The sequence below is a fragment of the Pipistrellus hanaki genome, assembly GCF_964339955.1.
Source record: "Pipistrellus hanaki genome assembly, chromosome: 11".
Taxonomy (NCBI): domain Eukaryota; kingdom Metazoa; phylum Chordata; class Mammalia; order Chiroptera; family Vespertilionidae; genus Pipistrellus; species Pipistrellus hanaki.
In genome coordinates, this window is record NC_140513.1 from 15231486 (window position 1) to 15251373 (window position 19888).

General features: G+C 40.1%; 1 protein-coding gene across 2 annotated transcripts in view; it reads right to left on the bottom strand.

Moving 5' to 3' along the window:
• Positions 1-1010: 1010 nt before the first annotated feature.
• Positions 1011-19888, bottom strand: part of KIAA1958 — an 82951-nt gene continuing 64073 nt past the window's right edge. For both annotated transcript variants that reach the window (XM_084899214.1, XM_084899215.1), the window contains 2 exons: positions 12786-12958; positions 1011-3322 (listed from right to left, as the gene is read on the bottom strand). In XM_084899214.1, the coding sequence (XP_084755340.1) occupies positions 2516-3322; positions 12786-12958 (980 nt within the window). In that variant the 3' untranslated portion in view covers positions 1011-2515. The remainder of the gene's footprint in view (positions 3323-12785; positions 12959-19888) is intronic.

Here is a 19888-nt window from a genome sequence, read left to right on the forward strand (position 1 = left end):
GTCTTATACCAGTAGGTGGATAGGTGCTTTACCATTTTAGGTTTCCTAGCCGTTACCACATATAGATGTAAAGTGTGTGTGTGCATACAGTCACCTCTCCACACCGTTACCAAGCAGACAAAGCACTCGGTACAACAGGTGGCACAGAACAGCACTTGATAAATGTGTTTTCTTTCTCACTCCTATTCCCCAGGGAGGCGCGTCATATCACAAACGGCATCCAAGATGCTCAGGCAGTTCTTTCATTCCATCGGCTATCACTGACGATTCCACCTCCTGATTTTTTTGTTATAATCACACCCTTCAGAATTCTGGGGATTTACACGACACCAAATGGGTAATAAGCAACAAATCTGAGGCAGAGATGGCTATTCAGCTGATGAAAAGCTACGGTCAACAGAAAGATTTCAACCTCTGGATCAGTTATTGCTACTTCTGGGAACGTAAAACCTGAAAAGGTCCCAGTGATTCTAATGGCAATTTCTTCTTGAATCTATTTAAAATACAAATGGAGATTTTACTTAATGAGGCTGCAGGCGCTGACCAATAATTCACACGGGTTCTATGTTGAAGTGCAGAACTGACAAGAAAAAAAGAAATGACCATCTGCTTTCCACAAACAAAATATCCTTTGGGTGCTTAGCAAACGAAAGGAAACTGTACCTGATGCTTCGTGTCTCTTTTTAATTAAAACCCTAAGATCACTATAAGAAAACCATACTAGAACAATTTGTACTACCGCGTCATAACACTGAGGTTTAAACGTTACCTGCTATTCAAATACAGATGGAGACATACCAAAATGAAACTGTATTCAGGAAAGAGCAACGAGTTAACAACATTACAAATGTGCAGGAACTAAAGAGGGAACAATGTGAACTGTTAAGGCAGCATTGGTTGAGTCTTCTCTGGGAAAGGAAGCATTACCTATTTCAGAGACCAATGAATGGTTTTTAAAAACAATTAATTAAAATAAATGCTAAACTAATATTTTTGAAAAAAAAAAAAAAAAGGAATAGGGCTGATTTTAGGACTCCTGCTATTCCAACTTACACTGTAATTTTAATTTTGAATTAGAAAGCATCCACAAGGAACACAATGGTACAAAGCTGTACCAGTCTTACCCTCAGATACAAAATAGAGATCCCAGGAAATTATTATTATTAATAAGCACTCTTGGGGCCTCCTTTTCTACTTCTCATTTGAAGTTATTAGAAAACTCTGCTGATGTTTCCATCGCAAGGGGTCAGGTTGGATGTCACCCGAGTGAAATGGTTTTAAACTAAAAACCTATCATCGTGCTTGGATTTTTACAACGAGGTCCTGACTGCTGCTGGGTTTGCGTACCTGGTCGGCTGCCTATAGCACTATGTCCCCCAAAGGGGTGCCAACCAAAAATGGTGGTTATCTGCGGTGGCTGAAAAAGTCATACTTTGACCAAAATATTTCAAAGCACTTTAATAAACACGTTTCCCAATTTGTCCCCTTTGCAACTACCCTGTTTCCCCGAAAATAAGACAGTGCCTTATATTAATTTTTTTCTCCCAAAATTGCGCTAGGTCTTATTTTCAGGGGATGTCTTATCTTTCCATGCGCTAGGTCTTATTTTCGGGGAAACACGGTAGTTTGGTTGGGTTTTCCAGGCTCAGCCTCAAAATTACCTTTAGTTCTTTTACAGATCCAGGGCTGTGCACTGACAGAACAACAGTATGACACAAAGAACAGATTAAAGGATTAAAAAAACCCACAAAACTCTAAAAAAAGATTCAAATGAAAAGAGCTTTCACGTGGTGCTGAGAAACAGGACATAGGCACTTCTGCTTCAGGAGGTCTTCACATTTTGATCACAGATCGCTCTTCCAAGCCACTTCTTTTCCTGGCGATTCCCTCATGGTGCACGCCGTCTAGTGTGCTGGAAACTTTGCTCCCACAAGCAGCTTCTGGCACATTCATCTTTTCCCGGGAAACTGCCTTCGCTGAGTGTGTCTCCACCACCTTCCACCAAGCAAGGCTGCTTAGTCTGCAGAACTCGGTTACCCATCAGCACCCTCTAAAGAGGAGTGTCAAGTGCAATTTTTCTTCTGGAAACAGCGAATGCCTGCCTCTCTCTTTCTGGTTCCTTTTGTGAGTGTAATTCAACCAAGTGTATGTAGTCTTCAAAACATTCCAAAGCTACTAGGCTACTGGGATTTTTGAAAAAAAAAAAAAAAAAAATCACCAATGTTTTCTTCTTGTTTTTTTTTTTTTTTTTTAGAAAATCTGTGCTAAAAAGGCACTAGAAAAAAATGAACTTCCTTGTTCCTGTGTATGTAGCAATTACACATTGTGTTAGATTCCCATAATTTAACAAAGGTGACACACATTTGGATGAAACATCCTAAGCATTCAGAAGCATCTACTTTCCGTGAAAAAGTCCAAAGTCAAAGAAACAGCAGGTCACACTGACTGACAGAGGCCAGTCCGGCCATGAGGTCACGGTCGTCCCCGGCCGCCTGCCTCACGGCCTGGGCCCGGCTCACTGGCAGCAGCTGTGGGAGCCGAGCCTCCTGGAGACCTGAGTGAAGGAGACGAAGGTGAAGTTCTCGCAGTTTTCTAGCTTGACCTTCTTGGCTAAGTTGGGGACAATTCCCCGGAGGGACCGAAGCCCCATCCTCTGCTCCTCGTACCACACGCTGCCCACGTCCACGGCCTCCTTCCTGGCGGTCAGGTAGAAGGGGGACCTGGCCTCCATCTGGGTGGGCGGCCGGTGGATGTACATGTACTTGTAGAGCAGGCAGTACGGGCACTGCTTGTGCCCCCGGGAATGCTCGTGGTAGATCTTCCCGTGGCATATGCGCGTGGAGGCGCTCCGGCTCTCCCGCTTGACGCTGTCCGTCCGCGCAAAGTAGGGCTGGTTCTGCGCGTCTTTGAGCAGCTCGATGTCCCCGTACATCAGGTCCGCGTGCTCCTGCAGGGTCCGCATGTTCAGGTATTGGCTGTTGTACTTGACCACGGTGGACAGGAGAGTGATGGGGCTGTCGTCCCCGAGGCACCCCGCCTGCCACATCTCCTCCTCGTCGGAGAGGGAGAAGTAGATGATGTTGCGAGAACGGGCGCCTGACATCCCCGCCTTACTCAGGACCCACAGCTTCTCCTTGAGTTTCTTGGTGGACGAACTGAAGGTGCTGCTGGTGATGGAGAAGCCCACGCCTGCGTTCTTCAGGATGCGGTCCAGGCCCCGGCGGATGGCGTGCAGCGAGGTGGCCAGGAAGTCCGAGCCATCGCTCTTCTTCACGGTGACGTAAAAGTTCTCAAGCAGCTCGTTCAACTTCGCTGCAGGGATCTCAAATAAGACAAACACGAAGGTTACACATGTGAAGACACCACATAAGCCAGATCCCTCCTTCCTGCTCCCAATCCTCATGAGGGGCGGTAGTGTAGACAAGACCTCTAAAGCGTGGGTGCATGATATAGTGGAAAGAACAGTGGACTCCAAGCTCTAGGTTCCATACTTGGCTCCATTTTACCTCTTTAAACCTCAGTGTTCTAAGCTGTAAAACGGGACGATAATCAACACCTCCTCAAAGAATTACTACAATGCTTAAAGAAGTGGACTTGAAAGGGTTTATAAATAGTAATGAACACACACACACACACACACACACACACACACACACGATATCATTACTATTGGCCTTTGTAACTTTTACTATTTCTCTCTGGAAACTCCTTTCTTCTCTTTTCTAGAAAATCCCTTTCTTCCCACCCCTTCAATAAAATTCAACCATTCAGGGTGGGTGGGTGGGAAGAGATCAACCAAAGAACTTGTATGCATACATGCATAACCCATGGACACAGACAATAGAGGGATGGCGGCCTGGGGGAGGGGCAGCCTACAAGGGGTCAATGGGAGAGAAAGAGGACATATGTAATACTTTCAAAAATAAAGATTAAAAAAACCCCCACTAACTTCTTGTTAATAGATGCATTGGAGATTTAATAATTCATTTTTACAATCAAAGTAACATGTTAATATTGTTTTTTAAAAAATGCAACCATCCTCTCTAAAGAATTCCTGAACTAAACTTATCAAACTCTGAATCATTCCAACATTAATTTCCTTAATATCTGCACATAATATTTGGTACTGCTGGCCCCCAACAGAGTGCTGTAGGGAGAGACGACTGATATGACCAGTTGGCAGAGCAGGTTAATAATCTTTGAATTGTCACTTGAATTTATCAGGATAGGTTTGGAAGTGTCTCTGGATCAATGATGCATAGGGTTTAGATATCAATATATGTTCCACAGATAAGAAAAATGTACTTGGTTTATATCTGATGACTTCAGGTATTGGCAAGAGACCAACTCTCATTATCAGCAGAAAAACAAACAAACAAACAAACAAAACCCAAAACCCAAAGGAAGGTTTCTGATTGGCCCATTCTTGATCCAAAAAATTGAGCAAAAAATGGGCCACAGTACTAACATGATGGCTTCTGCAATAACCATGGGAATTATAGGAGAGAAATGGCTCCTAAATAAGAAGTTTGAGCAGAAAATCTTACTTATTACCTTAGTGCTTAAAAACAAAACAAATTCTGACAGCTTACCGTTGCCTTAGGATAAATTCCAAACTGTTTACCTTGTCTGCACTTCTTCACAATCTGGCTCCACTCTGTGGTAGATTCTTTGTAAAAACAGCCACAACAATTCCTCCCCTCCCTATTCCTATACCCTTTGGCTACATGACTTTACTGTTCCTCTCATCAAGAGGTAGGATCTACTTTCCCACCCTGGGAACCTGGGCTGGCTGTGACTTATTCTGATCAATAACATATAACATATGACAATGTGTGAATTTTAAGCTGAGGCCTCAAGAGATTCTGCTTTCATCTGTTTTTGTCTTACAGGTTCTTACAAGGTCTGCTTTCATTATCTTAGTACGATGTTGCCTTATGAGAAAGCCCTGTTAGACCACAAGAACATGTGAAGTAGAGACAAGCTGTCTGTCTTCTAATATCACATGACTGCGTCCACATGTGTACCCCAAACTGAACCCAGTAGAAGAACCACCCAGCACAACCTGTAGAAAGAATCATGAGCAGGTAAAATGGATGCTGTGTGATACCACTGAGTTGTGGGGTGGTCTGTTAGGCAGCGATAGGTAGCTGGTACACACTGTATTTCTCTAGCCCCCTCATCTGTTCTCCTGGTGCTATATTTCTAGCCTCCCCGAACTTTGTGTCATTGATAGAAACCACAAGGCCCTTTCCTGCATCTATTTCTTTGCACGTGTTACCTCCTCTGCCTAGAATGTTTTTTTTCTACTAACTTTCTCTGTTTGGAAAAATTCCAATGCATCATTTCAGATCTAGCTCAAATTCTGCTGTCCAGATAAAGGCTTCTCCAGCTTCCCTAAGCAAAGTTACTCTCTCACCTGGGATACCATGGCAGTTAAATTTTATTATGGATCTCTCCACGTCGCACAGACTTTTATCTATTTATATGTCTTTGTCTCAAAATGGACTGAAAGTCCACTGCATCTGCCCTAACTGGTTTGGCTCAGTGGATATTGTGTTGGCCTGTGGACTCAAGGGACCCAGGTTCAATTTCAGTCAAGGGCATGAACCTTGGGAGTGTGCAGGAGGCAGCTGATTAATGTTTCTCTCTCATTAATGTTTCTAATTCTCTATACCTTGCCGTTCCTCTCCGTAAAAAAATCAATAAAATATATATTTTTAAAAAGTCCACTGCATCTTATACATGACTGGGTCTTCATTACATACTGGAAGGCCTGAACCATATCATTGATGCCCAAGGTACTGATAAACATGGGTTAAATCAATGAATTAACCTTGGAGTCAGGAGAACCAAGGTGACTTACAATACAGAACATTTTTCTGGCTTACACAGAATACCACAAGTTTCTTTCTTTCTAAAAATTCTTTATTGATTACACGTGTGTCTTTATCTTCCATTGCTCCTCACTCATGCCCTCACCCCCCTAGTGTCTGTGTCCATTGCTTATGCTTATATGCGTGCAAACAAGTCCTTTGAATAACACGTTTCAAAGTAAAATCACAGCAAAATCAATTCTTGAAGAAATGTCAGATCACAAAATTTATGTTATCTGCACACAAGAAACCATTCATTCTGGCCTGTGTTGGCTGCCTCCTTAGTTTTCTTGGACTGAGGTGTTTTTTTTCTCTCCCCATTTTATAAAGAATTGTGACTTTTATTTTTTTTATTATTTTTTAATAAATTTTTATTATTCATATTATTACAAATGTTCCTCCCCCCCCCCCTCCATTGCTCTCCTCCACCAGGTTCCCATCCCACTCTCTGCACTTTCCCCACCCCCCACTGTCCTCATCCATAGGTGCACAGTTTATGTTCAGTCTCTTCCCACACCCCCCTCTCCCCTTTTCCCCAAGAATCGTCAGTTCACTCCCCTTCCATACCTCTGATTCTATTATATTCACCAGTTAATATTGTTCATCAGATTTTTTTTTAATTTCCTTGGTTTTTAGATTCACTTGTTGATAGTTACGTATTTGTTGTTCATAATTTTTATCTTTATTTACTTTCTCTTCCGAAAGAATCCCCTTCAGCAATTCATATAATTCTGGTTTGGTGGTGATGAACTCCTTTAGTTTTTTTTTATTAGTGAAGCTCTTTATCTGGTCTTCAATTCTGAGTGATAGCTTTGCTGGGTAGATTATCTTTGGCTGTAGGTTCTTACTATTCATCACCTTGAATATTTCTTGCCATTCCCATCTGGCCTGCATGGTTTCTGTTGAGAAATCAGCTGACAATCGTATAGGTGCTCCTTTATAGGTAACTACCTGCTTTGCTCTTGCTGCTTTTAATATTCTCTCTTTGTCTTTTGCTCTTGGCATTTTAATGATGATTTGTTTTAATGGATTCCTTTTGTTTGGAGTTCTGTGTGCTTCCTGGACTTGTAAGTCTAATTCTTTCACCAGGTGGGGGAAGTTTTCTGTCACTATTTCTTTCAGTATGTTTTCGATATCTTGCTCTCTCTCATCTTCTGGGACCCCCATAATTCTGATGTTGGTTCGCTTGAAGTTGTCCCAGAGGTTTCTTACATTATCTTCAATTTTCTGGATTCTCTTGTCTTCTTGCTTCTGCGGAGGAGTATCTTCTGGCTCTTTATGTTCCAAATCTTTGACTTGATTCTTGCGATTTTCCATTCTGTTTTTAGGACTCTGTATAATATTTTTTATTTCAGACAATGTATTTTTTATTTGTTGTCGATCCCTTATCATTTCTCGTTGATTCCTTATTAATTCTAGTTGATCCCTTTTCATATCCTCATAGGTCTTATCGACTTTTCCTAGGAAATTCTTGAAAAACCTTATAAGCGTAGATTTGAACTCTATATCCAGTCGTTTTTTGTCCTCCATTTCTTTCGTTTGTGATCTATTTCGTTGTCGCATTTTCGCAGCTTCCCTGCTGGGGCGGAGTTTCAGGGTGGAGCCAACAGTCTTGGCTTCCGTCAGCCCCGCCCTATGCGGCTCCTGAGTCTCAGGGTCCTTCAGTACTCGCTGCAAGCACCTCTGAGAGAAAGGTGCCCTCGATTTTCGCCTGCTACCCAACAGTCTAGGCTCTCCCCCAATGTGCCCGGAACTGGGGTTCAGTTCAGTTGGAAGTGGGATTGGAGGTGGCATTCAGAGCAGTCTCGAGCCCCAGTCTCCTTCCCGCCAGGGCAATCCCATGGCACAGCCAACCGTCCCTTCTCTGCACACAATGTGCGCGCCTCCAGGACCTCCTTTCGCCGCTCCCCCGGGGTTCTGCCTCGCAGCCCAGCTCCCTCTGTTTGAGCCTGGGTCCCCGGGGTCTGGCCTAGAACTGGGGTTCAGAGCAGTCGGAACTGGGGCCCAGCACAGTCGGAGCTTTTATCTCCTTTCTGCTAGGGAATGCCAGCCAGGCACTCAGCCGCCCCTCCTCTCCGGCTCCGTCCTCTCTGCGCACGCTGTGTGTCTCCGTACCTTAGGCTTTTACAGCTCCTCCACTCTTCCCTCTGGTTTTCTCCTTGCTTCCTGTTGTAGAATTTCCAGTCAGTCAACTTTCCTGTAGTTCTGGGTAATGCCCATTTTATATTTTAGTTGTATTTTATTGAAATTGTTGTGTGTGGTTACGGCTAGGTGTTCACCTGTACAGCCATCTTGGATTCTCCTTGGACTGAGTTTTGGTTGGGGATTATTCCACCAGATTACCAAGGTCTTCAATTTGTTACAAAGATATTGCAAAAAATTACTTCCCTTATTAGCCACTGTGAATAGATTTACCATCTCAAAATTCACCCTGGATTATAAATTTGGCTCCCTTGATGAAAAAATGAAAAACAAAAAGAGCTCAGTCCTGGGGCTGATGGTTTCAGATGGGGAAGAAAAAAAACACACAAAACCTGACATGTTAGGCAAATTCCTACACAGCAAACCTTGAAACCTGACAGTTATAAGACAAGTAAAAAGTAAGAGTTACTTTTAGGAGAGTGCCTCAAACTTCCCTTTGTGGTAATCTTGTCTAAGGGGGAGAAGTGGGGAAATGCCTATGGACTACATCATTAATGGTAAACAAAATGACTTTGCTTTTGCAGTTACCAAATTTTACTTTGTTCAGAAAGGTAAGTATAGAGCGTCAAGGTGCTCTATTTCCTGAGTGAGTTTAAGGAATACAGAAATCAATGACATAGCAACCTTGAGGGAGATGGATCAGTAAGGATTGGGTCACACCTATATTAAAAAAATACTAAATTAAATACAGTAGATCAAAGAATGATCACAGAATGAGAAAGTATTTTCTATTTATATAGATGAGATGTTGAAATCTCATTAGGTTCCCTGCTTTCTTTCTTTTTAAATACATTTTATTTATTTTTTACAGAGAGGAAGGGAGAGGGAGAGAGAGTCAGAAACATTGATGAGAAAGAAACATCAATCAGCTGCCTCCTGCACACCCCTACTGGGTACATGCCCTTGACTAGAATTGAACCTGGGACCCTTGAGTCTGCAGGCCAATGCTCTATCCATTGAGCCAAATCGGTTAGGGCTTACTTTCTTTATTAAACAAACAAATTTGAGACTCACCAGCTGCCGAATCATGATCAAGAGGCGTTACCTACTTTGTCTGCTGCCAGTTACATCTATCTTTAAGACACATCTAGAATAAAAATATCTTCCATTGAGACCAAGAAAGTGAGATTAAAAAATATGGGCTAGGGATGCCTCAGTTCTTTCTTTTAACTAAATATTGGATAAACTCTCTAAGATATTGACCTCTTTCTTAAGCATTAATTATTAAAAGTATTTCAGTGACCCATGTGAGTAGATTACAGAGGATTGAAATATGTCATCTTCTTCACCCATATTCTTCCAGACAACACAGGGGGAATGAAGAAGCACTAGTACCTAGAGAAGTGGTGGCAGGTGCACTCTACTGAACGTTTTCATCACCTGGGATGCATATATTATCTAAGCCATGGAGGGTATGGAGAAATGAAACTCTTTTCATGGATTCCTGAATGGAAATAGAAAGTAACCCAGTAACAGACAACTGTCTTCATAATCACCTCACTGACCTCTGGTCTAGAAAAAGTTAAGGTTAGTGAGGATGAAGAACCGGTAATGGGGATCTCTGAGAATTTAAAGGTGAAAGTTACATTTTATTTATTTATTTAATTGTCATAATACATGTGTGTGTGTGTGTTTTCAATCTTAAACATTTAAAAATGTAAAATTCAGTGGCATTAAGTACCCTGACAATGTTGTATAACCATCACCACTATTCATTTCCAGACCTTTTATTTATTACAATTAGACACTGTTACATTATCATTAAACAATAACCCCACTTCTCCTCCTCCCTCCAGCCCCTGGTAGTCTCCATTCTACTTTCTGACTCTATGAACTTACCTATTCCAGGCGCCTTACATAAATGGAATCATACATATTTGTCCTTTTGTGTCTGACTTATTTCACTTAGCGTAACATTTTCAAGGTTCATCCACATTGTAGCATGTATTAGTACTCCACTTCTTTTTACTGCTAAATAAAATTCCATTGTATGGATATGCCACATTTTGTTTATTCATTCACCTGACTTTTGGGTTGTTTCTACATTTTTGGCTATTGTAAATAATGCTATAATGAATATTTGTGTACAATTTTTTGTATAATATATGTTTTTCATATTTTGGGTATTTGCCTGGGAGTGGAATTGCTGGGTGACAGAGTAACTATATATTTAACTTTTGGGGAACTTTGAGACTGTTTCCAAAGAGGCTGCATTATTTTACATTCCCACCAGAAGCATAAGAAGATTCAGTTTCTCTACATCCTCATCAACACACGTTAGCATGCGTTGCGTCTTTTTAAAATTCCAGTCCTTCCTTTCTACTGGATGTGAAGAGGAATCTCATGTGCTCTGACTTGCATTTATTTCCCTGATCTCTAATGAAGCTGAGCATCTTTTCACGTGCTTACAGGCCGCTTGCTTATCTTCTTTACAATAACTGTTCAATGCCCTTGTCTGCTAATTTTAAAATCCATGTCTGTATTTTGGTTGTTTCAGGCAGGCGGATAAATCTGGCTCTCCAAATTGGCTAGAAGTGAACGACTGAACTGATTTTTCTCCCGGGTATGGGTCACATGTTCCCACTTCTTCCTATGAGTGGTAATGTTTGATTGGATGCTAGAAATTGTTGAATTCTGGGTTTGCCATACGTGTCAATGGATGTTGGGACTTCTTTCTAGTATCCTCATGTCCTTGGCCTCTCCAAACCCTGATTTCTGTCTCCCCTCAACTCAACAAGTTTTATTCCCAGGCTCTGCTTGGGTTTCCCTGCCTTTATTGCAGCTCAGAAACTGCCTCCAGGAAGAAAGCCTGAGACCTGGTAGCGCTCATCTCATTTGTTACCTTTCTCTTAGGGATCAAGTCCTGTGCTACCTGTCATGTCTGAAAATGGCTGTTTCATGCACTGTGCCCAGTTTTTCTAATTGTCGCAGCAGGAAGATGAATCTAGATCTTTTCATTCCCTTCTGACTGCAAGTGGAAATTACCATTTGTTTTCAAATCTGCTCATTTTGATTAGTTTGTTATTGCTTGTACATTTCTATACAATATTTTCGATCCACAGTTGGAATCCACATATGCAGATTTCAACTCTGCAGGGGTCAGCACCCCTAACCCCGATGTTGTTCAAGGGTCAACTGTAATTCTCTTCATTTCTGTAAACATTTCATACATTCTTAGCCTACAATCTATCATCTAAAATCCTGGAGGTCTAAATCTGTTGTTTGTTTTCCTTGAGTGGCTTGTGATTTTTTTTAAAAAAGGAGCACATATTTAGTTGGTTTTAATCTGCAAAAACAAACAAACCTGAGCATCTACTTTGAAGGAACATTTCCCTTCAAAGATGGTTACCCTGTAACCCTGTGAGGAGCCAGGGTCTACTACTCACTTAGAACCTCTCAAGCCCTTTTCAGCATCCTCTCTTCAATGAAGGATTCTTCAGTTCACCTACCTGTCTCTTCTCTTCCTTAATAACGTTGTCAACGTATGTGCTCAGGCAGAGTCCTGCCTTTCAGATGTGCTCACTGCTCCACCCTCAGCTGTCCCTTTTGTTGGCCGTGTGATGGGCCCTGTTTCTCTGCAGGTACAGCAGGAAGGCCCCCCGCTGTGTCCAATGCACCAGGCTGTCATAAGCAGAAACCTGGATTTCCTATTCATCTCTTGTTGGTGCCCTACATCAGCGGTTGCCAACCTTTCAGACCTCAAGGACCACCATCACCCAAACTTGCCCTTCAATTATAACCTCTATTTGCAAGACCTTTAAGTCTACCCTTCTAGATTTAGCATTTCCCCCTGTTGGAAATCCCAGATTCCCAACTGCTTATTGGACATGTCCATCTGAACATCTGTCTGATGTACACTCAATAGATCCAAATAGAAATGCAACATCTTTGTCTTCTGTCTCTTCCTATCCAAGGATTTTTCCTTCCATTCACAAACTCCAAACATTTCAAGTTGGAAGAGATTTTCAGAACTCATTTTACCATTGGGGAAAAGAAAATAAGGACCAAATATATGAACTACATTTTTGTTCATCACTTCCAATTAATTTCTCTACAGTAGCACTCTCATTATGTTCCTCCCCATTTAAAAACCTTCAATGGTTTCCCTTTTGCCTAAACCTTGACACTTAAGACTCTTAGGGTGAGAGAATTCTCCCTATTACAATAGTCCCTTCCCCACGGCCCCTGCAATAATCCTTCAAATAAAATCTCTCCTTTCAAACAAAAGCAAAAGAGAACTTCAATGATTTCCCAATGGCCACAAGAGTGTAGCTAGAGCTATCAAAATCTAGCTTTATAGACCATTTTTTCCATGTATGAAGCCTCTGCTATAGGCAAGTGAGTCTAATCCTCCAGATCTTACCCAGAAGACATCTGTTTTTATTCAATCCTATTGAAGTTCTACCTCTCCACCATTAATACAGCTTAACTACCAATGCTTTTACTAGTGTCATCATGTTGAAATGAATTTATCTAACTGATTTGGGTGGGGTGGGGGGGGGAAGGCATTTCTGATCTATACATTCATAGAACACTTATTAAATTCTGCTTTGTACTGCAGACATTTTTCATTCTATTTTATGTTCTTTCAAAGTGTCTCCAGGCAGAAAGCAGCTGTTCTGTGTTAGCCACCATGCTCAGCACAGTGCCTGGCACGTGGAGGCTCAGGAAAGTTGGCCCGGAGAAGTAAATGAATGAGTTCCTTACCTTGGTGATGTCCGTGTGGTCTTTGAGCCCATTGGTCATGCACCAGTAGCGCCACACATTCAGGGCATACCGCGTGGCTTTGGTAGTATTTGGGCTTACTGCACTGGTGCACAGATCATTCAAGTCATCATTAATATTAAATACAGGAAATTTGTTGAGCTTAGTAGAATAGGCTAGAAACAGAAAAAACAAAAGGTATTAAAATAATTTGCCACTCCCTTCTTTAGAAAATTATGTCTGGGGATCATGCTAAATAACAGAAAACTCTTAAGAGATGACACTTTCAAAATCTGAAATGTCTATCAAGTACACATATATTAGGATAAATATAATAGAGGACAATATTTCTAGCATGAAATCAATGCAGCAACCTTGCATTTAATCCCGTCAATTTTGCCATATATACTAACTGATGCACTAATGAAGGCATTCCAATAAATTTAAAAAAAAAGGGGGGGGGGGAGTGGGGAATGAATGCAGAGAAACAAAGAATTCTCTATCTAAAATTTTCACTGGAAAAACAACAGTATTACTATTAACAACAACAGCAAAAATAAGCCAACTTCCTCTCTCCTTACCCTCTGCATATGAAGAGCTGTTATTTCCCTGTGCTATCTAGTCTCAAATGTTTTTTGTGCCATCCTGGGCAGACTTGAATTAAATAATGATAGCATATTTCTTTAATTCTTCTCACAAATTAATAAAGAGAGAGATATCTGAAACTTTACTCATCAGCTAGCTTAAAATCAGAATTCAAGGTCAAGGGAGTAAAATATTAGGGGAAGGTAGAGGGATACTCCAGAGAAGCTCACATCGTTTCAGAAAAAAGGAGCAGAAAAAGTTGCAATTGCCAAATTGCTTTAGATGAAAACCGGTTTTCTTCCATGTAACCACCTAAGTATTGGTTGCCAAAGAGACAAGTCCATAACCATTATTGGGCCCTTCCTCATACTCGGTGATCTACTAAAACCAGGATTAAACTGTTCAATTTGTGATCTTTGGCTAAAAACAAACAGATAAGGTAGACCACCTCAAAGTAAAAACAATGCCAGCTAGTACTTCATGTCTAATGGTTCTGACTTTCTCTACAATGCTTATATATTCATACAAGGAACTAAAGGCTCAGAAATAGCAAAATGAAGAGTTAACTCAACTAGCAAGGTGACCTGCAAATTGCCTAACTTGCCTCAACTTTCACGCCTCCCACTGAGGAACTCCTGGCCACCAGCCTCTGCTGTCCCAGCATCTGCCTATGCCCAGGAACTCACACCACACCTTCCCCACACTGAGCCAGAGACCTCTCCCAGGGTCTTTGTACCAATCAAAAGTGTCCTTTTTACATTTCCAATCCAAGCTCAATTCTACGTACTTCCTTATTCTCTCCTCCAGTATGTCTCACATTTGCTTTATTCCAGTGCTAGAAAAGCTATCTGTAGCAACTGAGTCATGGAGTTATATTTCTCTCGTCATCCACATAAACTGAGATAACGTGTATTTTCTGGGACTCACTTGATATTAATGAAAGGATTCTAGTATAAAATGTATTATTATAATATCTAGCACTAACTCATTATTTACTATATGCCAAGAGTTACGTCAATTATCTGTAAGCTTTAAGTAACCTATGTTACAAATAAGGAAACGAAACCTCATACACTTAATAGCTTCATACATCACTCATACAATATTTACTGATACTCTCTCTGTGCCAGGCCCTGAGCTGTCCCAAGTCATGGGGTTAGTAAGTGAGAGTCAGGGTTTGGACCTGGGTCCCGCTGACTCTATGCTCTGGAATCAGAAACTCCAGGGATTAAGTTCTCAGTGAAGAATGCAATTTAAATATTAGCCATGTATAAAAAGTATATGCTGCCCTTCCCCCCAAAATTTACTCAGATTAATCTTCGGCAAGAAAAACAAAGTCTGATTTATTTGGACAAAACCCTATGTAGATTTTTTTTTAATACAACAAACAATGGCGTTCTTTGCAACACAGCCCAGTCCCCATCACTTCATTACAGCATTAGTATAGAAGAGACACTGCGAGATAGGATAATAAGTTTAATTATTGTTACATGACGACGTAATCTTAAATAATTTCATTTTAATCACAGGACAGACTGTACACTGAAAATGGGAACCTCTGTTCCTATGAAGTTTTCCCAATTGGCCCAATAATATTCTGATTGGGAAAGGATCCAATTCAGCATCATAGGTATATTGTGTTTAGTTACGTCCAGTTTCTCGGACTTTTATTGGTTTTCCTCGCCTGCTTGTGCTCTGACACCTGATGTGATCTGCCTCTCACACACACGCAGATGTCCTAATCCGCTCACATATGGCTCCCTGCTCTGGGCCATGCCCCAAACACGGACACCTTTCTCCACTCACCGTCTGAGCGGGAAGCCCTTGCACATGGGAGCCTTGGTCACACTTACCCATGCGTGGAAGCCCTCCTCGCTTCAGGAAGGCTCTGACTTTCCCCAGAGGGTTTCTCCCCAATTCTCCCCCTGCTGTGTGGATGCCCTGCTCACCCGGCTCAGCTGCCACACCACATACCTGGCTACCTCTCTGTGGGATGCTTTTCTCTCCCAATTCTATCTGTTACTACTTGCCAGATTGCCCTCCCTCTGAAGTCCAGTTCTTGCTTCCTGCACCTGGTCAGCTTCCTCACCCCTCACGGCGCCCGCTGTCCTATGCAGATGCCTTCCCCACCCTTTTCAGGCTTCACACCTTGCTCTATAGGCCATGACAGCTCCTTCAATGCACACAGATTCCAGGACAAGTGTCTACTTTGCTCTCCTCACTAAAAGCTTTGAAACTGAATAGTTCATGAAAATAAAAAAGGGGAGGAAGAAGTTGTCTGTATAATGCCACTAAGAAAACTTTCCCAAAAGCCTTAAAAATGTATCTACATACAAACCCAATAAACGAAGAGTTATACCATGTACCTGCGTGGGAAGGCTTAATATTATAAAGTGTTTATTTTTTTCAAGTAATCTTCTATGCAATGTAATTATAATGAAAATCCTCCTTTTTGTTGCTACTTGTTGATTCGAAAGTTTATCTAGAAGCCTACATGCACAAGAAAATGGAGGCAATTTTGAAAAGAATAACTGGGAAGCTGGGGAGAAATTGATGGGGGGAAAAGGAGACATATGTAATACATTAAACAATAAAGAATTTAAATAAAAAATATCAATAAATGTTCATTAAATGAGTAAAATAAAATAAAAATGCAAGTCTATTCTAAGGTTAAAAAAAAAGGAGGCAAGAGCATACAATGGAGTCAAGACAGTCTCTTCAACAAATGGTGCTGGGAAAATTGGTCAGATACATGCAAAAAAAAATGAAACTAGACCATCAACTTACACCATACACACACACACAGACACACACACACAAAACAAAACAAAACAAAACAAAAAACTAAAAATGGATAAAGGACTTAAATGTAAGATGGGAAAACACAAAAATCTTGACTCCATAGGCAGCAAAATAGCAGACATATGTCATAGCAATATCTTTACAGATACAGCTCATAGGGCTATGGATACTAAAAAGAAAATAAACAAATGTGACTACATCAAAATAAAAAACTTCTGCACAGCAAAAGAAAAGAAATCATCAACAAAACAACAAGCCCAATGCATGAGAGAACATATTTGCCAGTACTATCTCAGGTAAGGATTTAATCTCCAAAATTTACAGAGAACTCATACAACTTAACAAAAGGAAGATAAACAATAATAAAAAGAAAATAATAAATAGAAAAAAAATAATAAAAAGAAAAAAAAACAGCCCCTTTCCAAAGAGGACATACCAAAGGCTAAGAGACATATGAAAACACGATCAAAGTCACTAATCAAAATGCAAATCAAAACATCGAGGTACCATCTCACACCTGTCAGAATGGCTATCATCAGCAAACAACAAGTGCTGGAGAGGGTGTGGAGGAAAAGGAACCCTCGTGCACTGCTGGTGGGAATGCAGATGGGTGCAGCCACTGTGGAGAACAGTATGGACATTTCTCAAAAAGTTAAAAATGGAACTCCCATTCGATCCTGTAATCCCACTTCTGGGAATATATCCAAAGAAACCAGAAACTCCAATCAGAAAGGTGACACATGAACCCGTATGTTCATAGCAGCACAATTTACCATAGCTAAGATTTGGAAACAATGTGCCTATCAGCAGATGAGTGGATTAAAAAAGCATGGTACATCTACATGCTGCTATAAAAAATAAGGAATTTTTGCCATTTGCAACATCATGGAAGGACCTGGAGAACATTATGCTAAGCAAAATAAGCCAGCTGGAGAAAGAAAAATATCACATGATCTCACTCATATGTGGGATATAGTGAACAACATAAACAAATGAACAAAAATATATCCAGAGACTAAGAAACACTGATCAGACTGTCCAACCTCAGAGAGAAGGTGGGGGTGGGTGGTGAGGGAGAAGTTAAGAGATCAACCAAAGGATTTGTATGCATGCATATTAGCATAACCAATGGACATGGACACTGGGGTGGTGGGGGAACTTGAACTAGTATAGAAAAAACTTGGAAGGATACACATCACATTGGTTAGTATATCTCTGTGGTTCTTCTAAGTTTTACAATATGAATATATATATTACTTTTTGCAAGTTATAAACATTACTAGGACTTTGGAAATATATACATAGGAAAAATAAAATGTTCTTTTTAATGAAATAAAATGTTCTTTTTAATAAAAGAGGAATTCCTCTCTTAGAAATTTATCCTAAAGGCATAATCAGAAATATGTATAAAAAGTATACTCCCTGGTGTTCTTTAGGCATAGTTAATAAAAGTGAAAGCTGGAAGCAAACTCAATCCAGCAAAAGCATTCTAAAATAGATTTTTGTACTATCAATACTATGCAATGGGAAACTATGTAGCTATATAATAATCACGTTCTTTTATAGTGGTACAAAACAGTAACTATAGTTTGACTACAATTTTAATTCTCACCTGAGGATATGTTTTTCATTGATTCTAGAGAGAGAGGGAGAGAAACATCGATGTGGGAGAAACATTGATCAGATGCCTCCTGTATGCACCCCAACCAGGGATAGAACCCTCAACCTGGATATGTGCCCTGATAGTGAATAGAACCAGCAACCCTTCGGTAATCAATTGAGCCACACCAGCCAGGGCAACCATAATTTTTAAAAGTATAATTGACCAACATGAGTTTGAACTGGGTGGATCCACAAATAAATGGATTATTTTCAATAAATACATATAGTGTGGTAAATGCACTTTCTCTTCTTGATGATTTCCTAAGTAACAGTTTCTTTTCTGTAGCTTACTTACTTGTAAGAACACAGAATATAATACATGTTACATACACAATATGTGTTAATCGACTATTTATTTTTTATTTTTTTAAATATATTTTATTGATTTTTTAGAGAGGAAGCGAGAGAGATAGAGAGCTAGAAACGTCGATGAGAGAGAAACATCGACCAGCTGCCTCTTGCACACCCCATACAGGGGATATGCCCGCAACCAACGTACATGCCCTTGACCGGAATCGACCTACGCTCTACCACTGAGCCAAACCGGCTTCGGCTTAATCGACTGTTTATGTTATCAGTAGATTAACAGGAGGGTAGTAGTGGTTAAATTTCGAGGGGAATCAAAAGCTATATTCAGATTTTCAACTGCATGGAGAGTCAGCACTCCTAACCCCTTGTTGTTCAAAGGTCAAGTGGCATTCATACTTTAAAAATTCTGAAATAAAACACCAGTGTTAAAAATTGTTATTTATGGGTAATAAGATTCCTGTGACTTTAATTTCCTATTTTATTATATTTATTAATATTTGCTGAATTATTCACAATATTTATTTATTGCCTTAACATTTTAAAAACATTATCAATTTTAATTAAAAATACTTTAAAAACCCACAATAGTTTGGTCTTAAAATATTTGCCACCAAATTCAATGGTATAACCAACATTTTCAGATTATATATTTTAACCAACATTAGGTATGCTCAACATATTAGCCATTTTAGTCACTTGAAATCTTAGAAAAGATTATTCTGAATAATTATTTAAAATAAATAAATAAAACTTCAAAATAGAAAACATTTCCTGACTTGTAGGTTAAATATTACTCAACTTGAATTCTAATATTCTTTTCCTATCAGGGAAATAGAATTTGTCACATTTTAAATATATTATTTGTTTCTTAAAGTACTAGGAAAACAAAAAATTAAATTACAACTATAAATTTTTTAATTCTTTTATTGTCTAAAGTTTTACGTATGTCTTTTTCCCCCAATTGACCCCCTTCCCCCTGGGCAAGCCCACACTGCCCCAGTGTCTGTGTCCATTGGTTATGCTAATATGCATGCATACAAGTCCTTTGGTTGCTCTCTAACTGTACCTCCCATCCTGCCATTTGTCTCTGGATCTATTCTTGTTCATCAAATTATGTTGATCATTAATCCCACATGAGATCATGTGATATTTATCTTTCTCTGACTGGCTTATTTCACTTAGCATAATGTTTTCCATGTCCATCCATGCTGTTGCAAATGGGAAAAGTTCCTTCTTTTTTATAGCAGTGTAGTATTCCATTGTGTAGATGTACCACAGTTTTTTAATCCATTCATCTGCTGATGGGCACTTAGGTTGTACCCAAATCTTAGCTTGTAAATTGTGCTGCTATGAACATAGGGGTACATATATCCTTTCTGATTGGTGTTTCTGGTTTCTTGGGATATAATCCTAGAAGTGAAATTACTGTATCAAATGGAAGTTTCATTTTTAATTTTTGGAGGAAACTCTATACTGTCTTCCACAGTGGCTGCACCAGTCTGCATTCCCACCAGCAGTTCCTTTTTTTGCACAAGGGTTCCTTTTTTTCCATATCCTCACCAGCACTTGTCGTTTGTTGATTTGTTGATGATAGCCATTCTGATAGGTGTGAGATGGTATCTCATTGTTGTTTTGATTTGCATCTCTTGGATGATTAGTGACTTTGAGCATGTTTTCATGTCTCTTGGCCTTCTGTAAGTCCTCTTCTGAAAAATGTCTATTTAGGTCCCTGGCTCATTTTTTTATTG